This window comes from Columba livia, chromosome 1, assembly GCF_036013475.1.
Source record: "Columba livia isolate bColLiv1 breed racing homer chromosome 1, bColLiv1.pat.W.v2, whole genome shotgun sequence".
Taxonomy (NCBI): Eukaryota; Metazoa; Chordata; class Aves; order Columbiformes; family Columbidae; genus Columba; species Columba livia.
In genome coordinates, this window is record NC_088602.1 from 150,384,138 (window position 1) to 150,410,345 (window position 26,208).

Genomic DNA, 26,208 nt, shown 5'->3' on the forward strand with positions numbered 1-26,208 from the left:
CCAGCTGGATGAAACCAGAGGAAGAGAATCCAGGTGCAGCAGAAGCAAATATGTTTTCTCTCCAATAGGGCACATACTCTGCAGATGGCACCTTGGGCAATTTCTGCTTTGTATAAAAGCTGGAGTCAGAGAAGTGGCTCTCAGAAAACATTAATTAGAAGTAATTTTCAATATTACTTTGTCTTAGACTCTTTGAACCTGGAATTTCCGTGTTTAAAAACAAAAGCAGTTATACAGAAACACTAAACATGGAAGTCAGGATATTAAGCAATTTAATGGTAAAAAAAAAAATCATTGTGTTACTTGGAATTCTATATTTACATCACAATCTACTGGCAAATTTTGCCTGGTTTGTGCTACTACTATCCTTGGCCAATCAGGGATAAAATGCACACATTAAAATATTACTGTAATGATATACAATACACTTGCATTGGTTTTCATCACAGAAAGACCTGAAAAAGAAGAGGAGGAGAGGAAATACCAACCTTAGACATGCTTTTTCCTAGTAGTAACAAAGTACTAATCAGAAAATGAGGTGTCAAAATAGACATCAAAAACATTGGCATATGACAAAGCAATCAATCAAATCAGCCACTTAGTCCACATGGTTTACTTTCTGAAGTGCTGAAAGAACTCAAACATGAAGTAGCTAAGCAGCTCTCGGCAGCACATACTCCTAAAAGGCAGCGAATGTCCCAAACAGCTACGAGTGGGAAACACATTTGTAAGCGTTTGGAATCGAAGGCTCAGGGTCAGTGGGCTGTATGCATACCTGTGTCAAGGCTGCTGGCAAAAATCTTGACTAAGCACAAATTTGTGACAGACTACAATATGCAGTTCAACTAGCAGAAGTTTTTTGGAGAAAAGCCAAATAGGATAAAAATCTATGAATGTGTGTCAAGAAGGTAGTGCGTAAAGAAAGCAACGTAACATTTTCAAGTTTTCAAGCACTCACAATTTCATATAAAACTACACTGAAAGCAAAACAACATTTTAATTTTGCTTGTCTTCATTCCAGAGCTAATTTTGATCTGTGTTGGTTGGCTTTCAGCATAGTTTTATATGAAACTACATCAACAGAATATAATTCTTCATAACTCATAAATTATGCAAGCATAAAAGATGTAGTTGTAACCCTATATACACTGCAATTCTAGAAGGATTTAGTTCCTTTTATAGACTGTGGCAAAGCTCATAAATAGGTGTCAAGTATATTTCAAGGGATATCACTAATTTCTAAACACCGTATAAGAGGAATTCAGTTTTAGAGTCAGAGGAAAGCAAAGAATGAGACAAGTTATCAGAAGGTGAATACAAAGAACAGTTGGGACCAAAATCCAGAGAAGACTACTTAAACTTCAAACAGTAGAACTGTGAGGAATATCTAAACACTAAACACTGTATATGAAGTTAAGCTAAATAAAGTAATGGTCAACATATGAAAATAAAATGAATATTCTGAATTACTTTAGCTCAAAAAAATCCAAGGGATTTCTGATGATAACACAAGCCTTCAGCTCATTTCAAAAAGGGAAACAAGATTCTAGGATAAGCAACAGCATACATGATACAGAAAATAATACCATTATCTAGCTCAAATGAATTTTCATTTGTATTACTGCCTTTTTCAAAGAAAATATTGCTCCAGACTTAGAGACAATTTAAAGGAAGGAGCAAGAACAAATAAGGATATCTAAATATGCTCACTGCTTTTCCCACCACCCACTTTCTACATAGCCCTGCAAAAGACTACTGTAGTTTTCCCACCCTTCTCTTTCAGATACAGGTTTCAGATATATTTACTGATCTTCACAACAACACATCACATGTTATTAGGACCCCTCATCTCTTCATCCATGAATATGATGTATAACTAAGCTTAAAAAAAAAATAAAAATCAGTCTAAATATACAAGTTGGGTCTTGCTTTTTGTTTGTTTGCTGTTTTTGTGAATTACCTTGGTAAATACTACTGTTACTTTAGAATGAAGCACTTTACCCCCAGATAAAGTTATGGCCCTGCACACTTCCAGATACTGGGTGGAACACTCCCAGAAATCAGGTGAATGAAAGCAGTCATTATGTGCAAGATCAGGCTAAGCTAATGTGAATTCAAAAAAAATCTCAAATCACCTTCCCTTTGTCCACACACAGTGTCTTTCTCCATTAAGCACAGCACTTGATCGTTGTCTCTCTGATAACACTGGCTCACCATTTAGAACCAGAATCTTGGCGTGAAACACAAAGCTATATAGAGCTTGATCCGTTTAAAGGCACCTCTCTATGGACATTGCCCCTTGGCCTAAATCCCAGTAAGAACAATAGAAGATGGCAGCTGTTACAAAAACAGGTAGTTCCTTTTATGGAATTTTATGGAATTTTCCACTAAAAATAGCTTCTCTCTCTCTGTAGACCTTCAGTTAAGCCAAAGTAATCAAATGTAGGTGATCTCTAACAGGGAAATTTGAAGACTCTCACTAATCAATTAAAAATATTAGTGATAGTCCTGAGTACTCAAATTCTGGAAGAACAATCTCAGCATTCACTTATTGTTCTAAGTACCTTTCTTACAATTAGATATACACTGCCATATTTATTCTGTATCAAATAAGATTAAACATTTTGAAGTAAACCTGCCATTTCTATGTATGATTTAATCTTTGATTCAAGTGTAAAAATTGGTTTAATTTACTTAGTTCAATTTTTAAGTGGAAAACCACCACATACATCTAAGCCTCCACTCAACAAGCTGTTTGCCTTATTGGTTCAGGACTATCCAAGAGGGATCTTTTCCCTGTGCAAATTTTGTAGCACTGTTCACTGTGACCTTTGGAAGCACAGTCAACAGGGACTACAAATTGCCTTGTTAAAAAAAAAAAAAATAAAAAATTATATCCAGGCTGACAATGGACTCAGATGTTGTTACAGATTGTTGTGCAGGAAATTAAGGGAACTGTAAGTCGCTAGAGGAGTCTTGTTATCTTTTAAGTGCTGACCTCAGTTTCCTAATACATACCCTCTACTGTGAAAGGATGTGACTTTTATAATTAAACAGAGCTGAAGAGCTACATCAAGGATCAATTTGTTACTGCACATGGATAGTGCTATTAAAAATAGGCAGTCAAAACAGGAATTCAGTATTGATACTTTACTAATGCACTGCTGAACACTTGGCAGGAAGGCCTGAGGCTACAGAAAGACCAGAACAGATTAACTCCTAGTAAAGGATGGTTTTAAGTATTGGAAAGTGGAACTGAAGTGCTTTACAGATAATCTAAATTCTTCCCCAGCCTTGTAGATTACCACAAAGGTTGAAAATATAAGATTTTATTAAAGCTAAATTATGTTTGATCACTTGTACGGAATAGATTATTCATTAGCAAAATTGTCCTGGTTTTGGCTGAGACAGAGTTAATTTTCTTCCTAGTAGCTGGTACAGTGCTGTGGTTTGGATTTAGAATGAGAATAATAATAGTTGATAACACACTGATGCTTTAGTTGTTCCTAAACAATGTGTAACACCAAGTCAAGGACTTTTCAGCTTCTCATGCTGCCCTGCCAGCAAGGAGGCTGGGGGTGCCCAAGAAGCTGGGAAGGGGCATGGCCAGGACAGCTGACCCAAACTGGTCAAAGGGATATTCCATACCATATGACATCATACTCAGTATAGAAAATTGGGGAAAGTTTGCCAAGGGGTGAACACTGCTCAGGAACTGTCTCACTATTGGCTGACGGGCGGTGAGCACTTGCATTGTGCGTCACTTGTTTTGTTTATTATTATTATGATTATCCATCTCCCTCCTGTTAAGAGTGTCTTTATTGTAACCCATGAGGTTTACTGTTTTTTTTCTGATTCTCTCCCCCATCCCACAGGCAGGGGGGGAAGCAAGCCAAAGCTGTCTGTAGTGTTTAGCTGCCTGCCAGGTTAAACCACAACAAAAGCATACAAAATTATATTATCAAGTATGTAAACACCCAATGGAACAGAAAAGTGAAATATAAGACAGGTTTAAAATCAGCTACATGATATGATCTTTTATTCTCTACAGTGAATGATGTAATTATCTTTTCACACTGGAGAATATTTTGATCAAGAAAAATCAGCATTCTTGCAGTGTGAAACAGACCAAAAGGAACAAACAGTCATCTAGAACACCAATTAAACCTCCACTCTGAAAAAAGCTGTACACAGCATCTCAGATGGCACTAGCAAATAAAAGGTGAGTTTTACTTTTCAATTCCACCCTGTTAGCTTCTTCAATAGATGGACATTATTTGACACATTTTAACTTCTAATATTACTCCTCTGATTCATTAGCTCGTCTTCTTCATACTTTAGTAAAATTTCAGTCAGACTTCACAATAGTTAGACCCTCTTCAGGATCATCAAAATATTCAACTGACAAGACTTGGATACAAACTTACTGTTCAGTGGTTTCTGGGCATCTGCATTTTCTTCTCCTTCAAATCCTGAGGGCTGGTCTTCTACCTTAACAGTTGTCTTTTTCGACCTTGTCCTGTCATCTTCATCTTCACTGTCTGCTGTGTACAGACTTCGATCTGTAAATGGGCGTCTCTCATCTCTGTCTCACAAGAAAAAAAAAATCATGTTACTCTTAGAAAACCTGAAGCAATTGTTTTCCTTTCATTATTTACAATACACTCTCAAGATGCAACATTAACTTATGTTAATCTCTTAATTCCAGATCGTGTGTATTCGCATTTTACTGCCTGTACAGCTATCATTTTGATAATGATGTGAAGTTTGACACCAGAATCTTTTGAATGAGAATCACTCTAATAGGTGGATACAAAATAACAGTTTCTACTTCGAAGCATTCCCTCCAGTACAAACTCAACTGAGCAACTGATTGAAATCCTGTAACAAAGGGAACGTGCAAACAATCTCCTCCTCTTCACTCCATAACCGTGGCTCCACTAGGGGACAGCAGACACAACAGACAACACACCTTCCATATTCCTAGCACAAATCTTACTGGTAAAAGGGAACTTAGAGCTCCACAAACAGAAATATTATTAACAATTAGCATGCTCCAGACCATAATGACTAAGAAAAGGTGATCCACAATTAACCCTTTGTACCTAATTATTCTTCCATTTGACAGCAGAAGGCGAAGATCATTGTCTTTTGTTCGCCATTCAGGTACTGTAGAAGATGGCTGAAACGGCTTGTTAAATCTCCCATTCAGTTTAGAGCTTGTGGTATCCTAAAAAAGTGAAAACGATATTGCTTACTATTTATTTCTAGAAATGCATTTTTTTTTCTGCACTACATAAAGATTAAAATCAGCACCAGGATCATTGCCTTCATGATAACCAGCTGAAGAAAGCTCAGACAAAACCTGTTTGGATGTGAAAAAAAAAATACACTGCATCTTCTTCCTTGAATCATTTATACTTTCCTGAAGCATATGAAACAGCTACAACTTTACTATAATATTCCTTTTATGTTTCCTTTAGAGAATTATCACTGTATTCAAAACAAAGAAATCCAACAGAGACAGGTAAGCCAAAAGCTGAGCTTGGAACTGCTAAGACAACTCCTGGACTGGCTATCTGGTCCCTGGAATTAGTATCCCAGAACTGATTTATAGGACAGTAAAACATCAATAGTGGAAAGTAACCTGCCAGAAGCAGCTCAAAGCAATTTACATTTAACATATACTCTGACGCAATCAGCAACACACTTTTGGGCCAAACCAGGAACATGTAAAATAACATATTTTTTTCTTGACAAGTCAATACTGATAGTGAACAATGTATTTCTACATTAAATGGCAATGACTAATACTCCTAAACATTTGTTTTGTAGCAATGAACTGCAAAGGGTTAATTATTTGTGGTAAATTTTAAGTTCAGCTTCCTGTCTTTGAGGGTTGAGTGTCTCTTGTTCATGCTTCATGAAGATAAACACCCAAATCAGTACTTCTCCACTATGACAATCCATCCTGTCCCAACTAAATATGTCAGCATTTCTTATTCTCAGAAAGCTACATATTTCCTTCTATAAAGCTACTTATCTCCATTCTCTCACTCCTCCTCAAATATCTGTTGCTGGTTTTTGAAATAAAGTAATCAAACACGAAAAGATTTTTCAAGAGACTACATTTCACCCATTTACTCCATGATAGTTTTGTAATATGACTCTACAAAGTCCACAGCTCCACAATGGAAACCAAAGACAGCCCAAGGTTTACTGGTAGGGAGGCATAGTCATATAGGAAATAGGAACATGTTTGAAAAACATGGCTAATCAAATTACAGTTACTGAACTATAAGAAACAGCTATCTAAAAAAGACATAGACAAGCAGGCTGGCTCAAAGCCTCATCAAGTCAAGGCTTTGCGAACTCCCTTTGCTTCACAGAACTGATTCAAAGTAGTACTTGACAGCTACAGCAATCCTAATTCAAAAACTATACTTGAAGAAGGTAGCAGCTTCAAAGCACTTTCCAAACCAAAAGGTTGAAAGAATCTCCACCAAAAAAATCAAGAAAGAAACTCCTATCAGGAAAACTCTAAGAAATGGAAAACAAATCTATCCATGTCTCACAAGACAAAGAGCAATAGCTTGTATTCTTATGCACGTTATAAGTTTTTCCCTTTCAACAGAGGTTAGAAATCTACTCTGGTTTTGTTTTTCTTGCACACAACTTGAAACTTGCCTCCTCCCACGGTGACATCTCCAGCCTTTTCAGTACTGCCCTGGTGTGGAGTTCCAGGATGTCCAGGTTAGAAGGAGTTTTGGTAGCATGGTCCCGCAGTTTCCTCACCCTTCTTCTGGAGTGGTGAGGGGAAGTTGTTTCATGCGAAGACCGTGAAGATGGACACACACCAAGAATTCCCTGAGTTTTAACGAGTTTGCTGTTTTCCTCCTTTAATTAAAAACACATATTTCAGAATAGTCTCAGAGGAATAAATCCACATATTTAAGTGCTGCTTCTTACTCATCTAATTAAATGTAAGTTATATAAATAAAATTGTTAGACCTTTTCGAGAAGTACTACATATTTCCTAAGGATTTGATGTACAAAGTTTAGATCTACTGCACCCCTTTCCCATTTGGGTCTTTTATAATCTCCTATCATAGTGGTGCTTAAGACCAAAAGTTAACACCAAAACATAAGACTTAATTCATGAAGGCAGCATACGATAAGACATGTGTTGTATCCAACAGATCACATTTCCCTTCAGTTCTCAGAACTGTTCTCTCCACATGCAAATGTGAGAATTTTTCAAGCATCAATATTTACTAAGGAATAAAGGAGCAAAACATTGGTAAAGGAGGGGGAAAAGAGGAAAACAAAACAGACTATATAACAAATAGCAACAAATCATAAGGAAAAGAGCAAAAGAGATGACAAGTGGACCAGAACTAACAAACAAGAGCATAGGAGAATGGAATAGGCACAGAAATTCAAATTAAACTCTTTAACAACATATTCACAGTAACTATTGTAAGTAGCAATAAGTGCGAATATTTTAGAAATACTGACCGACAACTAATTTCACCATTAAAACTACATATTAAAAAAAAAAAAGCAAAACCAACAAAAAACACCCTCACTATACATTTTCTTTATCTGAAATACCCATAGCTTCACAGCTTACTATTCCCAGCAGTTTTCCTCTTGATTTTCTATTATTAATGAATGTTAAATAAATTAAAAGGTGAATATAGTCAATCAGAAGCATAACTACTATGGAATTCTCTTGATTCAAAGATATTTTTTTTCTGCAGGCTTATATAGGGTTGCCTCTGTTCTTACCTCCACAGAACGAATCACTTTTGAGAGCTCTTTTATGAGATTCCCAGGCCTAATATTGTCTGGAATTTCAAAGGCATGTTCTGTTACAAGCTGTATGCAAACAGGGAAGAAAAGATGCTTAATTAATTTTTTCACGTAAAACCAGAATAAATAGGAAATAAAACTACATGGGAAAAAAATTAAAAGGAAAAAACAGATTAATTTATGCAATAATGACTGCAAACTGCCAGCACAGACACACATGCACACTGAAGCTTCCAGTCCAAACTTTAGAAGGCAGCAGATACACCTCAATGTCTCTAAGAATCCAAAGAAGGGGCAGTAGAAAGCCATACTCACAACCACTTAATTTTTTCCCCTCAGTACAGCAATCAGCTTCTTTTTATCCCTTTAGCATGATCAGTATAGAGCCACACTTTAGAAACTTACTAGAGGCATGACCTTCAAAACAGCTAAATACTGTGAGAACTTCATTAAAGCAAAAATTTAATCTAAAGAGCAAATCAGGAATAATAATCAGTAACCAACATGCAGATTTTTAGACATCTGCCTCACATTTAGCTTGAAAAAATAACTTATTTAGAATCTCGTAGGTTGGAGAAAGCAATTTTAAAAGATCATTCCCTATAAAAAAATTCAGGAAACTGTTACCATTTATGTTCCCGTCAACCCTATGAAATAGTACCCAAGATATATTTCCTATATATATATATTGCCAATCTAAGTATGTCCAAACACTCTACAGCTAGATCTAGTAAAAAAATGTTTAATATTTTGTATGTACAATTTAAATATGCCTCAAAACATTTTTAGTTAGAATTAAACAGATGAAACAGCATTCACACATAGACCAGAATGACTAACATGAACTCTGATATCCCCTTGATTGACTCTTTAAGTGGAAAACTATCCCACACAAACACTTTCAGCTACCCGCATTCAAAAATGAGATTCAGCAGCAAAATTATTGCTAGAAGCAATCTGCTATTTTATGTGCATTTCATCGAACCTGGCTTCCTCTCAGTCATTAAAACAAACGCTCTCTCCCCCCCGCCAAAAAAAAAAAAAAAACAAACAAGATGGATGGATGGATGTATAACCCTGGTATAATGATTCATTTCAGTGCCATAATTTCTACAGGAAAGATTAAATCAGCTGCTATTATTTACCATTGTTCATTCTTTGCATGCATCACCTCTACACATTCACACTTGGGAACATGGCACCTTTGTCACTAAACTATGTGACTTTTCCAGCAAGTTTACTTGTCATTTTAGACTATTCAATCCTTTCTACCTAAGGATTTGACTCTCCTGAAAGCCTTTCTGTCCATGAAGACTTCAAGAGGAAGGTGACTGATGTAATCCTCCAAAACACTGACTGACTTCCAAGTTCTTCTGGTTTAAAAACACACATTAAGCCTTCCTAATGCAAACTTAGTTTATATCAGATATAAAATTATAGTTTATATCAGATATTTGTTTATACCAGATAAAAATTTAAAATATAATTTAATATTTCATTACTGTAATATCACGTAATTATTTTTTAAAGTGCATCCAAGGAACTTAAATATGTGAATAAATTCAAATGGTTATATAACCTAACAGTCTGACAGAAGGAAAGGATGGGCAGGAAATACGAATACCTATAGAAGCCATAACTGAAAAGTTGTTATAATTATTGAGTAACTTGTTTTTAAGTTGTCTCTGTATCCTGCCTCCTGGAAAAGGAACAAGCAGCCTTTGGGACTGAGGAATTCTACTGTACTAAGGAGAAAAGTACCAGCAGAATGGCCGATGTAAATTGCAGGTAAATAAAATAATGAAAAAAAAGCTATGATTCAAGAAAAGGGTTTGTAAATGTTTCATATATACAGAGGAAAAATAAACATTTAAATCAAGAGATACAGATTAAAAAAGAAGTCTTGGTAGGCAACTGAATCCACCCATCTTTGGAAACTAGCATCACAATGAAGTATATAAATACTTTAAAATATACACGAAAAATAAAGATAAAATTAAAATAATAAACCCCACAACCCACGCTTACTGAAAAAAGAAATGCACACAAAAAAACAACCAACCAACAAACCTGTTGCTTGTTTGTTTGTTTTTTAAAAACAGCTATTAATACTTTTTTTAAAAGCACAGAACAGTTGCCCAAAATAATTTTACTAGTACATGAATCAAACACCTGAAAAACTGAATCTGAGACCTGTTGCTTATGCGAGCTGGAAGGAAGCCAGAAATAAAAAACTGGTGTTCAGGTAACATTGTTACCGTGTGTATCAACCAACCTGCAGACTGATGATCTGCACCAAAGTAATCAGAGCATACACACACTGATGAAAGCCTTGCAGAAACTGAACTCAAATCAAGACACGAAAGCTAAAATAATTTTACTAGCACTCAATCTCTAGCCTCAGCATACTGTAATTTTTGGCAGTTTTTAAGTATTGCAGAAATTAAGACACTGCTGCCCTGCTGAAAATTATTTTGAAATTCTCCAGCAAACGGTCTAAAGCAATTCTCTAAGATAATTCATGTCTTGAAAAGACGTATTCCGTGATACAAATGTGAAACTTCACGAGTAGGCTTCTCATTTGTGGAGTACTCAGTTGTCAATTCTTTTTTTGGAATCTGTCTGAAATCCCCAGCATGAGCAGATCACACAGCAATGTACAAAGCTCCTCCTGTCTTTAGCTGCGTACAGCGACGACCCTATCACACACATGGCCTGCTGCAAAGAAAATATCAGCTCATTTATGAAGCAGCAGCTAGAAAAGATGAACACAAGGTACAAAGTATGATAGCTGGAGGACAGCAGACAACATTGTGACTAGACCATCGATGCTGTGCAGTTTCCTCACAATCAAAGTGTCTGTTCAGCCAGCGGTTTGGGAATGCCCAGAGATCTCATTAATGAGCATTCAGAAGGCAGCATGTACAATTCATTTTTTTTTCCACGGAAAAGTAGGAAACTTATCACATTCTAGATGAAGTATTAATCAAACTATTTAATGAGCTACTAGACAGTACACAAATGCTACAATACTACGCTACAGCAATCTAGAAAAGAGGAATCCAACACAATTTCAAATTAAAATAAGGATTCATACAAGCTATGTTTGATCTCAGTTACTGGCAGCCTGATTGCTGGCTTATTATCCATGCCACGGATGCAGAGACAGCTTGGATTCACACATGGCTTAGCAGCTTAGGCACAACATCCTGTAAATACTGCTACACTGCTTACCAGCTAGCTTTGATCCAGCATGGCACAGACAAGGAGACACTGGAGAACCAACTCAGAGAAGTTACAGAGGGCCGGCAAAGGTTCATCTGGAACCACTAACACTACCCAGGCTGGACCCCAGATGATTCCACACAGAGTAACCACTCTGCGTTCGCACCTCATGTTCAGTTCCATAAAGCTTATTACATTGGGTGCAGCATTGTGTAAATATCATGCCTGTTGTATAGTAAATTCTCTTACAAAGAGAATTTGTGGGCAGAAATACCAAACAGATCTCCAAAAGCCAGTTCAAGTAAGCATGGCCAGCAACAGACTAGAATTAATAAGCTCAGTCAGAACCAAACTGCCTGTCAGTGAACAGCACTTCCCAGAAGCACAGATTCCAAGAGGGCTTATTAGCTCAGGCACATGAAAAAACACATGGAGTTAGGCCAGATCCAGTGCCGTGCCAAAACAAATAAGCTTTCCTGGAGAGCAGAGCACCAGCAAAGCCAGCACAGACAACACAATGATTTTACAAGAGTCAGGCAATGTTCAGCAGGGACAGTATTCAACTGAAGTTAATACCCTCATCTGAAGTTAAACCGACTCTTCAATAATACATGCATACCTGAAATGTGTTCTACAGAGCACTGACATTAATGAAAAATGCTAAATATCAAGGCATTCCATCCCTCCATTACCTCAGACTAGGATGAATCAACTATATAAACAGATTTGTTAGAAAAAAGCCGCACCGTATCAGCTTATCCTCTAGCACTCTTATCCCATCCTGAGGAGAAACAAGATTCTACTTCGAACAGCTACAATACAAGAGCTTATTAATTGGTCTAAAAGACTTTATTAGCATCACAGAATAGAAAGTTGTCATGATGATTCTTTCACAGGTCAACAGTACATACTCTCCATAGAGTCTTTCAGTATTCGTTAACAGATAAAAATATCTTAAACTTTAGAAGGGCATAGACCTTCACTTCTATATCAAAACAGAGCTCACCAAAATAGGAAAAAAAATCTCTTATACTTACTTCTTTTTTCATCCACAATTTTAAAGCAGAAAGTAAAGCCTTCACTCCTTGCACTAAGTAGCTTGGAGGCTGGAAACCATCTTCCCTCAGTTCTAAAAAGGATACAGATACCAATTTAGAAACTCGCTAATAGTGAAAACAATAGAATGATACCTACCCTTCAGCCAATGAAGTTGTCATAGTGCAACAGCACAAAAATGGAAAAATCATGCAAGCAAATGAAACATGACACCCTGTATTTGTGTGTAAACTGCAACAAAACAAAAACAAAACAAAAAGGCAGCCTAAAGTGATTCTACTTCCTTTTTTTTTTTACTAATTTCTGGGTGAAGTAGGGGTCTTTTACAACATACTAAAGTTCAACCAGAATAAAACAGACCTAAAATACAGAACAAGAGAAAACCTATTTTAAAAAAGAAATCACTTCTATTTCATTCAGAAATATTTTAGTCAAAGCAGACCAGAAAGATGTGGGATATATCTCTAGATTAGAACTCTTATTGCTTATGTCCATACATACAGCAAATGGTTCATATTAGCACACTTCCACTTCCCAAACATTTTCCGTCACCATATCACAATTCTTCCCCAGTTTACATCATTTTTCCACCAAAAAAATCAAAGGGGACAGGGAGTGAAATCACTCTGCTACAGAACTGGTGCTCTCAAGTGACTGCAATTCCTTTTCTATTTTCTCTTTTCCTTTGTGGGGGAAAAAAAGAAGGAAAAAGACAAACCCTCCATGAACAGTCAAAAGTCAATTGCAACTTCTCCCCATGTTCCTGACAAATACTTCCACTTGTCAATAGCAAATGGACCAACACTTGAACTATTTGGCTCATTTTATTTCCTTAAAAGAGTACAATAATAAAGCTCTATTCTTACGGATAACGGATTAGTCTGCTGGCAGAAAAACGGAAGTTCTGTTACTAAACAGCTATTCTTCCCTCCAAGATACCTCCTATTTGTTAAAAGGTACTAGCTGCCCACTAGCTGACTCAGTTGCTAAAATTTTGGCAATACAATGCAGCACCACAGGCTGGATTTTTTTAGCTGCAATAGAAAAGACTGCATGAGTAATCAAATTTAATGAGTATCAGATAGATAAACAAGTTACCTATTCTGCAGCTCCAAGAAATATGAAGAAAAATAGTTTAGGTGAATGCCACATCACTTATATAATAAAACACTTCTTGCTAATGAAAAGACAAAATCAGAGTGTTTATGACCCTCTTATCATTAAAAACAAACAACAACAACAAAACAAAAAACAACAAAAAACAAACCAAACGAGACGCACAGAAAGATACACTGTGCCAATTTTGCTTATTGACCTGAATGTCACATGAAGTGCTGCTAACAACCATGTACTCAACATTTTACACATTGGTCATCGTGGTTACCTTTCACAATTGAACTGCTATCATCCCTTATTTGTAAAACAAATTATTTTGATTGTTAAAAATCTAATTTGCATGAGTCTTGATGCCAAAGCCCAACACGATCTTCACTCTAGCCACGGAAACCTCAATTTTTATTTTTTATGATGGATTTTAATGATCATAGCATTGTTCTGCAACAAAATATCTGCTAACCTATAGATTAAAAATAATACGAGAGTAAGGTTCATACCCCTGCCCTAATACACAAGAGGCTCCTAGTCTATGTACTCAAGGAGTCATGGGATAAAAAGAAGAGGAGGGGAATGGACACAGAACACAACTCACAGTTAGCTAGAGTATATAGAAACATACATCCCACTGCTTTTCCAGCAGGAATACAGCTCCTATGACTTCTGACAAGTTTGTAAAATTTAAATAAACAGGAGTGAGACCAATCAAGGCAAACTTTCAAGAAGAAAATACTCCTTTTTGGAAGGAAAAGTTTTCTGCAAGTATGTTCTATTTGATAAGATTTCTGAGTTGCTTTAGGTTCATCCAGAAAGTTTAAATGCTCATTTAAGAAACAAGGGTTGTTCAACACCTTCATTTGCTGAAAAAAAATAGAATAACTGTGATTATTTACGTATTAGAAAAATGGTTATGTGAGATTCTGATCTCTTCAAAAGCAGAATCTGAATTCAGCTTTGAAGGTAGATTTCTCTCCTTTGAAATACATCATTTGGAATATGACATTTATTATTAACAATAAGATTAAATAGAGCAGGCAGAGGGAAAGATATTTGAGAAGGCAAAGCCAGACAGGCACTCTCTCAAGCTCAATTATATGTGATCACAGATTTAGAAATTACAGGACTAGATGAAGTTTGGAAAGGATTGGCACCTGTCATGAGCAGGAGATGTCTATTGATAAGCATGGATATAAATGATTTGACACAGCTCATAAGAACTGATGCATCTTTCCCACAAAAGCCCTCACAGACACTTTCCCCTTCACAAAAAAGAGCAGAAGACAATAGGTAGTTTGATTGACTGAAAAGGTCAAAGAAAATTGTCAAAGTGCAAAAAACGTCTTCTCTCAGCTGCAAAGGCACCAAGAAGAAACTCACAGACACAAATTAGTGGGATCGTTTAGAGTCATTTGCTGAAAGCAGAAGAGAAAGGCTATCGAAGGGTACCCATAGATCTGAAGTGATACGGAAGAAGCCCAAGTGAAAAACTGATGCCATTGAAATAAGTTTCCTATCTTCCTTAACAATGTCTTTTCAGATAATGGCAAATTAATCCTATTTGGCTGGTAGCATAAATGCACTGCGTCAGGATTTCAGATATTCTGTCTTGACAATCTAGAATATTTTCATTGATCACATACATCATCAGCATTGGATGAAAACCACTAATAAAATAGTTCAAAGGTTGCAGCAGCATGCTACAAAGCGTTAGTTGCATGCATCAGCAATTGCTCTAATCTTTCTGCACTGTGAAAGTTACCCTAAAAACCTTAAACCATCAAAGTAATTTTCAGAAAGTTCATTTACTAAGACCAAGAACTGCTGGATCTAGAACTGTCACAGTGCAACATTCACTAAAATCTGGTTAAAAAGTAGTATGATAAAAATAATATCAATAAAATAAAATAAAATTAAATTAAATTAAATTAAGTCTGGTTTCCCATCTTAAAAGGTTTCCTCGGTTGACACAACAGCAGGATAATTTTATTCACTATCAATGAAAAGAAAAAAAATAGAAGTGGATACATGTATATATCTCTTGAAACAAAACAAGGATTACCTTTCAATGTTTCCAGTAAGTTTTTGGCCACAAACCAACAGATGGCTTCAAAAAAAGGAAATTTAAAAAGATCTGGGGTTTTTAGCCTCTTCTCCATTTCGTAACACCTGAATAAATTGAAATATTACAAAAAAATTAATGTTTTAATTATCAAATTAATTATTCAAATATGTAATCAAATAGACACAATGTCCAAAATAAAATAAAATAACCATAGCCATGATAAATAAAAGAAGTCAAGTATCACATAGTTAAATCCCAACAAGACCACAGACAAGATTGAACTCTGGTCTCATCCAGGCTCTGACCTTATCAAGTTTGACTGCGGCACTTCTAAGAATAAAGTTGGACTTCATAAAACTAGGATACAAACCCAATGTGTGATCTTTTAACAGATGGAATTTTATCAGGATTCCACTGTAATAAATAAAAACAATATGTTTAGAAGACAGCTTCACATCTTGGACAAAAACTAAATACAGCTGCCCTTAGAGCAATGCTGACTTGAGGACACTCATTTCAACTCAGTGTCACACACCTGGGCTTGCTCAGTTTTGTTTTACTTACTTAGACTTAGAGTTTTTCTTTTATTTTTTTTTTTTTCTTCTATTCACTTAAATTTTTGCATAGTCTTCATTTTGCTTTTGAAACAAACTTCGAAGAAGTGAAATAAGAGTATGTACTTGATACAGTCTAACTGAAAATGCCACTATTGTCTGAGAGCCTGTACTTATTTGATTCTGGTTAATAGCATGAAGAAAAGTATCTATTAAAAGAATACCCTACTCAACAAGGAAAAGGTACAGGAAGGGCTGAGACTAACCTGAGCTGCATGCCAATATTGAGGTTGTGCAAAAAGTTTCCTCCAAAAGCCATACAATCCTGAGATGTGAGCACAGCATGAATCCAGCCTGAAATGACAGATTCTGAAACTTAATATATACATATAAATGATTCTAAAACTGTTTTTAAATACATATAGAAGTAAAAACTCTGTACCTGGAGAGAGAAAATCAAATTTGCATTCTGTGCTTTGAAACAGTAATTTAAAGTTTAGCAACATGTAAATTACAGTGTTCCGGGCATCTAGTGGAACTATAGCTTTCTGAAGGAGTCAGGATTAAAACATTTTTACTAGGGGTGGAGGAAGGGGATGCAAGACCGTCAGTGATTTTTCATGTAAAAATTCCGAGAGGTTTTCCCTCCAGTCAACAAAAATAACCAAGTAAGGAGGGAAAAAACATAACGAACAAAAGATAAAGTCGTAAAAATAAAACAGAAATTATATTACTTTCAATATTTACATGTTGCTTAAAGTAACTGTGCTGTTTCCTCAACATAAAAATGTCATTTAGCAATACTGAAGTTTCTCTAATAGGAATTCAGAAGTAGTTCCACTAATTAGAACACAGTCATCGTAATTCCAGTGAAATTATGATCATTTTTAAAATCCAGTCTAGGCACTCTTAATGTATAAATTTGTCACATAATTGAAATATTGTCCTTGTGAATTCCACTATTCAACATGGCAAAGCATGGCCAACATTATGCTATCAATCCAGCTGATTACTACTGGATAATTTCAAGTAAGTACACAAAAGAACACAATACATTAGCTTCCTGATTAAAAATAATTACCTTTAAAATTTATACGGTGCAGCCTTAGTGTTAATAAACTACAAATAGTTACCTCTTTCAAGATTTTTCTTCTGATTTTGCATGCATACACATAATCTTCTGAGAGAAGATGAGTTGGCCACACATTTACAGCTTACCTCATGGCTTCACTAAATGTAGGCAAGATGTACAAACACAGGAAACTCCTCAACTTGAGGCAAGATCAGACTAGATCACAAGGAACTATATATTGCAAACTAGTATTACATCTATGCCCTAATTCAGCTCAGAATAACTGGTTCTAGTTGTGGTAGCACACGTAAAAAGACTTGAAACCTAGCAACAACGCTAAGGAATACACACCTGCTATGTAGTCTGGGAAGGAAGCAAGTTACAGAATGGTGTGTGAGAGAACACAGAACACAGTGGCAGATGCAACTTAAGGGTTTTTTTCAATTAATATTAAACATTGATCAGTTTTACTTATTTTCTTTGAGAAGTGCAGTGCAACAAAGATTGCCTTGTATTAACAGCCGCACTTTACATTTGTTAATACGTTTGCAGTTTTTCACTCTTATCATCACAGTAGATGAGCACCTCCAGCTCTCCAAGGAATAATTGTATTTCAGTCCTTCAAACACACATCTCCCCAGATGCTGACAAAACTAACAACAAAGTCTGCTCACTGTTGCATCAGCACCAGGATTTTTATGGCACAGCTGTATCAATTAAAGGATTTCATTTTTTTATATTCCTACTTGCTATTTTTATGCTGTAGTTTTGATCAAGGTCTATGCAACAAGGCAAGAAAATCTGGTGTAGGCCACACAGAATATTTTTAATAATGTTTGAATAACTCTCAAGAGGCTCCCAGTAGGTGCTATTCATCTGCATGCAAGATTAATTTTAAATCAGAAGTCTACTCTGAACATATTTCAGAGATTATAAGATAATTATGGCACCCACTAGCACCAGCGCAAGCAGGAACAGAAGTGGTTTTCAGTAGAGATCAGGGGCTTTTTAAACCCTTCAATCAGTCTAACAGAATTTCCCATTTTTTAAACACCTGTCTTGAAACCTGGTTTAATTTACTGGTTCTTACACTATACTTCATCATATGTATATGAATGCATACGTATATACACATATTAACATTAAAAAGTACCATTTTATGTGTATATACACACAAATACATGTACACATTAGAAACTATCATTTTATGATACTTTTCTTTTTGGGCTGAGTATAGCAAGACCTCAGATTCAGCTGATTACTAGGAAAGCAATAACTCTTTTCAAAGATCTGTGGGTCGCAGTAAAGTTCTTCATTCTGTAATTCGGCATTCTTTGTTCATAGATGTATAACTTTTCACTTAGATAAATGGAAAATTAATGTCATCTCTTGCCAAAAATATATGGATTTTAAAAGCTCTGGGTGTTCAGGAAAGTTAAATGCATATATAGCTCCTCACCATGTAGTATTTATTCTGCACAATGAACTAGAACAGTAAATGCTAAACCTCACAGGTAGAGAACTGGGCTGTGAGAAAAATGTAGTTGTCTGTCTAGGAAGTCCATGCAAAATAAGGTACTGAATTCAGGGCTTATTCCAGAAGCAGACTTGCGCACTGTTTTCCTTCTCCGTGTATTTAAAGCTTCCTCCCTCCGAAAAGGGAAGATAGTACCCAGCAGAGACTTTTCATAATAAATAAAGGATTTTTCTGTGGTTTTTTTTAAATAGATAAAGAAGTTTGATTGTCTTGGTGTTTCTCCTTTCTTAAAAATGTACTGTAATTTATCAGATGCTATTAGGTGACAGCTACATGAAATGTTGTTAAGGAAAACCAGAAAATACTATGCCTTTGCATAATTCCTGAAAGGAACCTGTTGAAATAAATTTATGAACTCTACTGTTTTGTAAGCTGTATCTATAAACATCCTTTCACTTTTAGTGAAAGGAATTAACACATTAATTGAATTGTGTATTCTTCAGTTTTATTTAGGGACACTTTTGTCTCTTCTATGAATTGGAACTATTTCCTTGATACCAAAATCAGGCTTCAATTTGTTGACTTATCGTGTAATAAACACCCTTTCTTTCCCTGATAACTGTTACTACTATCAGGTAATCTAAAAAGCTAATAACTTATTTTGAAAATTTAAATTTCTAGATTTTGTATTATTCTCTCTTGTCCAAAATGTTATGTGAAACCAAATGTTGATAACACAATCTCAGGTGATCAAATATGCTAAATCCTAGTAATCAGGGTAAAATCTTACCTGTTGGAACAAATAAAGTGTGTCCTTGCTTCACAACACACTTGTAACATTTGTCAACCTTGTCCCCAAAATATACTTCACTCTGGGTGACAGATGAACTCCAAGACTCATACAGAGCCAAATTTTCATCAGTAGGCTTGATCAAATAGAATATCTTCTCACCCTATGAAACAAAACAAAACAAACAAACATAATCAAATAAATAAATTAATGTCTTCCTGAAGGCACACTACAACCTCAGCCTCATTCCTAAAAAAGTAACAGATTGATCCAAATGGTAAATATTCCATATTTCCACTGTGGAACACCGGGGCTTCCTAGACCCAGTGTTTCACAACTGTAAGCAAACAGAAGATCAGTCAATAGTACACTAACCAGTTGGTCTCTTGTGATGTAAAAAAAACAAACAACCCAACCAAAACTTTTAATTGGAGTATAAAAAATTTCCAGCTTTTATTAGCTATTTATGGATATGCGCACACAAGCCAAATGAGAAAACACTTTGCCTTTTCCATTATGTATACAAGGTCAAAGTTTGCAAGAAGAATAAAAAGTTGAGTATGCCAATGACTTTCATTCAATTCATTTTTCATACTAAAACCTCACTACATCACCTACCAGTCTACCAAAATGATCGGTTATCCAATTACAGTCTGGAAGTCATCAACAGCAGGCTAAAATAAAAGCATATAAATGCAACACCAATAATCAGTAATTTACTTCCAAGGTGGCTTTCTAAGCACAAAATTTCATGTGGGTGATAATTCTAAAAAGGCGATACTGCCACAGAAGAAAGGTGCACACTGAATAAATTTTGTTTCACATGAACTGTCATAAATCAAGAAGCCTTCATACCCAGAGAACGTGGTACCAAACTGATGTTCCTCCAAAATCAATATGAAAATCAGTATAGCTGTCCTGGACGCCCATCAAGCAATACTTCTGAACAAAAGGCTTCGGGAAGACAGAATCATCTGGCCAATAATTTTCCACCCATGAAAGCTTTCTGGCAATGTCTGGTACTTCCACTAATTCAGACATCCTTTTAAAACAAACAAACAAAAAAGAACCATAAATATAACCAATAGTAAGCATATATCTTTTTAAGTGACAGCTTTAAATTTTTGTTTCCTACAAATTTATTACTGCATTACATCACTGTCTACAGAAAATACGCAGCTTCCTATCTTTCCCACTATGGACATTATACTCCTACACCCACTGTTCAACTTAGTGAAAACCACTTCCTACATTCAAGGAATTGAAGTCAATACTCACTTTGTGTCCGAGAATTCCAGGCTGATGACATTCAATACTTTTGGTCGGTCAGGATTTGTGAAATATTTAATATAATTATGGAGCTTCATTTTACTGTCTGCTTGTCTTGCTACATCTATTACATCTATCACTTTGTCGCCACCTGTGAAGCAAACAGCCAGTCAAGGTTTTTAAGAGAAATTTAACCTTTTGCCAGCCTTTATCAAAACATTTCTGCACAAAAACTCCACTACTATCGGTATTCTTTTGCAACAGAGACAGATCAGCATAAACCCACTTTTTATTAGATCAAACTTTAATTGCAACAATCAGCTAAGGACAGAACTGAAAACACTCTGAAAATAAATCCTCTTTCCTGTGGCTAACCAAAAAGAAAAAGAGCAGTATAGAATGACTGCAACTGGTTTTTGGTTTTCGTGGCTTTTTGGTTGTGTTTTTTGGTTTTTTTTAAAGGGTTTGGGGTTGCAATTGGAAAGACTAGCGTAGAGAAAGTTATCAAAGATCTATTCCTCACTTTTACTATTAATCATCACCACAGCACTTGAATATTTAACACAATGACCACTAAGAAGTCTTTACAAATAATAAACACTACTGCTTGCAGTTTGTATTTCCTAGCAAACTGCACTAAATTTATGCCATAACTGGTAAGTTTTAACTTCAAAAACTATGTAGGCACCGTTTCACAAATATTCTACAAGCCTACCCCCACCCTCTTTATACACATGCATAACTTTTAACCACACAGTAATTTCACTGAATAATTGTCACGAGTGTGCTTCATTTATGAAGACAACAAGGAGTGGTTTACATACCACCTATTTTAAAGTGACACATCTGTAGAACTAGACAAGCAAGAAGCAACCTTTAGCCAACACTGTAACAGTAATTGGTTTATGTCCATTTAGTTATACAAGCGTCAAATCTGCCAATTAATTTTGGAATTCTGGAATGTATTTAGATGTGCATTATAACCATAATTACTTGTATCAAAATAATTACACTTTCAAGTAGAACACATTACCCTTTATAATCATAACAGTAACAACATTCCATATACTACATATTTCCTCTATTCTCGTGCCATTGGAAGATGCTGATAGGCAGAAAACCTACTTTCAGCACAGATCGTTATATTAGGTCATCACAAGAACACAGACAAGGCCATATACAGACTTCTCAGCTGTACTATACGTTACAGGAAATGTCACACTCTGATGGGCTGAGTCTCCATTTCTCTGTACTGATCACTTACATGAAGTTGAAACAATTACAGACTGCCAACAGACCTGATAAGAAATAAATAAGTGGTCTTTGGGAAGCTCTAGTTCTCCTGCCAAAGGGAGCCAAGGTGGGAAAATTTCCAGGAAGAAACATTTAATTCAGGAATGCCAATTTACTGAGCCCAAAACAGTAAGTTTTGCAATATCCTAAACAATACTTAAACTTGATTGATTATAAGAGTGATTCATTCAATTCTGAAAGAGAACAATCTTTGAAGTCTTTATTACTTTAAAACTCAGCATTCCATATTTAGCTTGCACCAAAATTAACATGTTTAAAAGTAAAAAAGTAAGGCTGTACTCCCACCACATATCTACCCCACACTAAAAAAAAAACCAAAACAACACAACCACACGAAACCATAGCTTTCATTTTACTACCTGCTAGTCTTCTGGATAGAAGTCACTTAATTTGGAATATATATTTAGCACCTTGGAAGCTCTTACAATCATGTAAATATTTGTTTCATTTTACAGACAGCATCATTTGTAAGTACTTCAGAGCGACTCTTACCTACATAGCGTTCCACATCTAAAACGGAGAAAGTTGGTGGAGGAAGCCTGAGCCCCAGACCATCTAATTTAGGAACCATAATGGGAACATCGAACCCATGTTTCTCTAAGTATCTTTGTGTCAGTTGGCTTCCATGCATTTTCAAAATGACTTCATCAGCACTGGCAGAAAGCAATCAGAGAACATTAGTAGAAAAGCATCCTTCAAGTACTACTGAAAAAAAGTATGTCACGGTTTGGGGGGGAAGATGGGAATAGCTACGTTTGAATGCAAAAGAAGTGGACACAGCACTATTAAGCACTTAACTAAAAAATGAAAAATATTACCTAAACCAGCAAGGAAATGTTTACTGTCATGCATAATCTGGGAACTCATAGTCTTTCTGTAAGACTGAACACAGTAACTTAAGAGGATGGGGAAAAGGAATTCTCAGAGAAGGCATTAAAGCACATTTTGTTAACAAACTCCTTTAAAGAATTTTAAGTCATTATGTTTCAGTGAGATACCAAATCACAGACAGCTCAGGATGACAGTACACCATGTTTCTCCACTTTCCTCTAAAGCATGTGAGAATGGAAAGACTACCAGCTCAGCTAAATGTTCTGTGTTATATGGAATTTAACTGAGGACTATAACTGGACTAGAGACATAGATAGATAATATTCTGAGAGTTCAGGCACAAAGAAGAAAAACAAAACCCAACCATTTACGCTATTACCTCTACTCCCCCCAAAAAAACAAACAAAGCCCCAAAGCCCCAAAAACTCAACCCCCCCACCACCATCCTGTAGCAGTCTTGACAGACAACATATCCCAGTGCAAAACTGAGCAGGGGAAGTTACTGCATTAAAAGGCAAATGTATCCAACTGAAACAGGGATGGGATGAAGGGGGGACTCTAAAGGGGGAGGAAGTCATCGTTGAGCTTCATTTTCTGAAACAGAGAAATATCAGTCGCTTCCTCTAAGACACTCAGTCAACAACATTTCTCCATTTTTTTTTCACTGAAATGTGTGAGTAAGCTTCTGTACCTTGGGAAAGAGCGAGCCCGCAGCTGTTTAACAAAGGTCCGTGTTCCAGCCTGCACCGGTTTGGAACCATCATCCAGCTCTGTGTAATCATGTCTGTGCCAGTTCCTCCTCTTCTTCACTACAAGTTTCAGAAGGATTAAACTTTGAATTGGTTAAATCAGGTGGCTCAGATTAACAGTCACCCTATCAGTGAGCCAGACGTGCCTCAATTACATTACTACGATTTACGAACCTTACTGTTTATGCAGGTGACACTCTACCTATCTACAATGAACAAAATCTTCAGGACACCTGACAGTAATTCTGTATACTTCTATAGCTCCCTCTACATGAGAAACTCAGTGCACATTATACACAATGATTTAAGGCTCCATATTCAGTGCAGCACAAGTAAACTGCAACAGCCTGAAAGCTGTCCAAATTCTAAAAGTCAGCAACAAAACTAGAGATAGAACTTTAATTTCCTAAAGTTCAGACTATTTTTTTAATAAACAGAGAATCATACCTCTTTAAGATCCACAGACTTCATTTTATTTATTAACACAGAATTAACAGGATCTAATCTCATTGTGCTATCTCACCACACGAGCAGAACTCATATCCAGTCTGATAACATTACTACTATTCACTACCACATGCTGTTCAAAACCAAACCACCTTTATTTTATCTACTGCTTATGTGTCCATAACAGTTTTGGGCACAAACTGTTTTGGGCAGGTGTGACCTTTACTATGCAAGCACAGTACATATGATAGAAGCACTGCAGACCAAAAAAATCAACTTCTCAGTTGCCTGAAACTTTAATGCACTGTTACGATTTCTTAATAAAGCACAAAGGACAAATTAATGTTCTAATGCAATTTGGGGAATGGGAAACTGATAGTTCAATGGCAACTAAACTGCAGTTTTAACCGTTTCCTATACTTTAAGGGGTGAGAAAAATTATAAACTAGACATTGAACACAAAACTATTATGTTGGTCTCCAGATGACAAATGACAGACTAATAAATGAGGAAAAAAAAATCATAGTATCATAGAATGGTTTGGAATGGAAGGAAACTTTAAAGATCACCTGGTTCAACTTCCCCTGCCACGGGCAGAGACACCTTTCACTAGACCAGGTTGCTCAAAGCTGCATCCAACCTGACCTGGGAATGCTTCCAGGGATGGGGCATTCCCAGCTTCTCTGGGCAGCCTGTTCCAGTGCCTCAACACCCTCATAGGAGAGAACTTCTTCCTTATATCCAAGCTAAACCTATCCTCTTTCAGTTTAAAACTGTTCTCTCTTCTTCTGTCACTACACGCCTTGGTAAAAAGTTGTCTTGTTTCTGATTAGCACCCTTTATATATTGAAAGGCTGTATTTTAAAACATCTTAAACTATATGCAGCATCCCTATTTGAATTTCTTTGCCTCAAGTGAAGCAGAGGCCAAGTTGACTTATAACATCATGGTGAAATTACTGCCTGCCTTCACATTTTCATTATTTCATTACATTATTTCAAAATGGATATTCCATTAATTCATCTTAATCAACCACTTATTTTGTTTCTTCGTTTATAAAGAAGACAAGCTTACTGCTTTGAAATTAAGCCCTCGGTTGTATCATCTATCTGTTAGCAGAATGCTTTTGGAGCATTTTCTGTCTATACAAATAAACGCGCATCTCTTGCCCTCAAACATTTAACGGGCTGGGAAGCCCCATTAACTTCCCAACAGGTGCCTGAGCAAGAAGGACAGCCATCTCATCATCTGGGAAAGAAAGTCCAACAGTGCTCAACCTGCTACCTTTCTATTGACTTATCAGCAGATCCTGTGCCACAATAAGAAACATATTATGCTTACAGTACTTTTTAGGTTGCATTTCAGTTTTTCAAAAAAAAAGCCAGACTCTGCTTTCCAGCTTTAGATAGTTGCTACCAGAAGACTGCCTCAAGAAGAATTACTGAGACCAGATCTATAATTTAACAACTAATATTCAGCAGAAATTTATTTATATCTGCTGAGGAAACACAGAAGAGGGAATAAGCTAATGTCAACACAAGTGGTATTATACAGGTGTATACAAAACAGCCTGCAATGCAAATATGATACCCAGCTAAACAACTGTCTCAATACAAATTTGAACTTTATGGAAGAGCTCATCAAGTCTACTGAAGTCATGATACACTCAAAATCTAAGAAAGAGTGCTTGCAATACAGAAAACACAACTAACAGTAACAGGAAGATAAGGATTTAAGAGGGAAAACAAAGAAAAAAAAGAGTGGATCCTTAAACAAAAAAAAAAAAAAAAAAAAGAAACACCAACAAGCCACAAACCTGCTTCTCCAGGGAAAAAAAAAAAAAAAAGTTACATATATAGGAATAACTGAAATCTTCTAGTCATTACACATAAGAGGTAATTATTCCTATTGATGAGCTGCTTCCTACAGAAGTGACAAAATGTACCCTTCAGAAGACATTTAAGAGAAGACAATGGTATTTATAGCTCTTTGCTAACCTGAAAACCAGTGCTGAAGAGCTTGCTTAATGTGCCAACTATCCAAACACAGTAAAACTTCATAAATAATGAAGCCAGGTTTATTAGGTTTTCAAAGCTATTTTCTCAGTCATAAATAATAATACAAGAAATTAGTGGCTAATACTAATTTGCAAGAGTAGTTTCTCATAAATTCACTGCTGTTATAACAGCTCATTAAAACTGTAAGATGATACAGCTGCTTAAGAGATTTTATATCACAACACCAACTTTAAAAAATCTGTCCTTCCAGCACTTAAAAACTAGAAATTGAAGTTCTTCTTTTGCTTTACTTAGTACTTGGCAACACACGTTATCACTCCATAAGTACGAGAACACTGAAGAACAGAGAAAAGGAGTGAAAACTTTTCTGCTTAAATATCTCTTAATTCTAGAGCTTTTATAACCCCTTAGAACAT

General features: G+C 36.0%; 1 protein-coding gene across 2 annotated transcripts in view; it reads right to left on the reverse strand.

Annotated features, from left to right (window-relative positions):
• KDM7A (lysine demethylase 7A) overlaps positions 1-26,208 on the reverse strand; it is a 69,885-nt gene that overhangs the window by 15,081 nt on the left and 28,596 nt on the right. For both annotated transcript variants that reach the window (XM_065038237.1, XM_065038231.1), the window contains exons 3-14: positions 23,270-23,387; positions 22,240-22,400; positions 20,443-20,584; positions 20,020-20,206; positions 19,165-19,327; positions 16,092-16,179; positions 15,269-15,375; positions 12,078-12,169; positions 7,792-7,881; positions 6,688-6,897; positions 5,106-5,230; positions 4,428-4,585 (exon numbers count right to left, since the gene is read on the reverse strand). In XM_065038237.1, the coding sequence (XP_064894309.1) occupies positions 4,428-4,585; positions 5,106-5,230; positions 6,688-6,897; positions 7,792-7,881; positions 12,078-12,169; positions 15,269-15,375; positions 16,092-16,179; positions 19,165-19,327; positions 20,020-20,206; positions 20,443-20,584; positions 22,240-22,400; positions 23,270-23,387 (1,641 nt within the window). The remainder of the gene's footprint in view (positions 1-4,427; positions 4,586-5,105; positions 5,231-6,687; positions 6,898-7,791; positions 7,882-12,077; positions 12,170-15,268; positions 15,376-16,091; positions 16,180-19,164; positions 19,328-20,019; positions 20,207-20,442; positions 20,585-22,239; positions 22,401-23,269; positions 23,388-26,208) is intronic.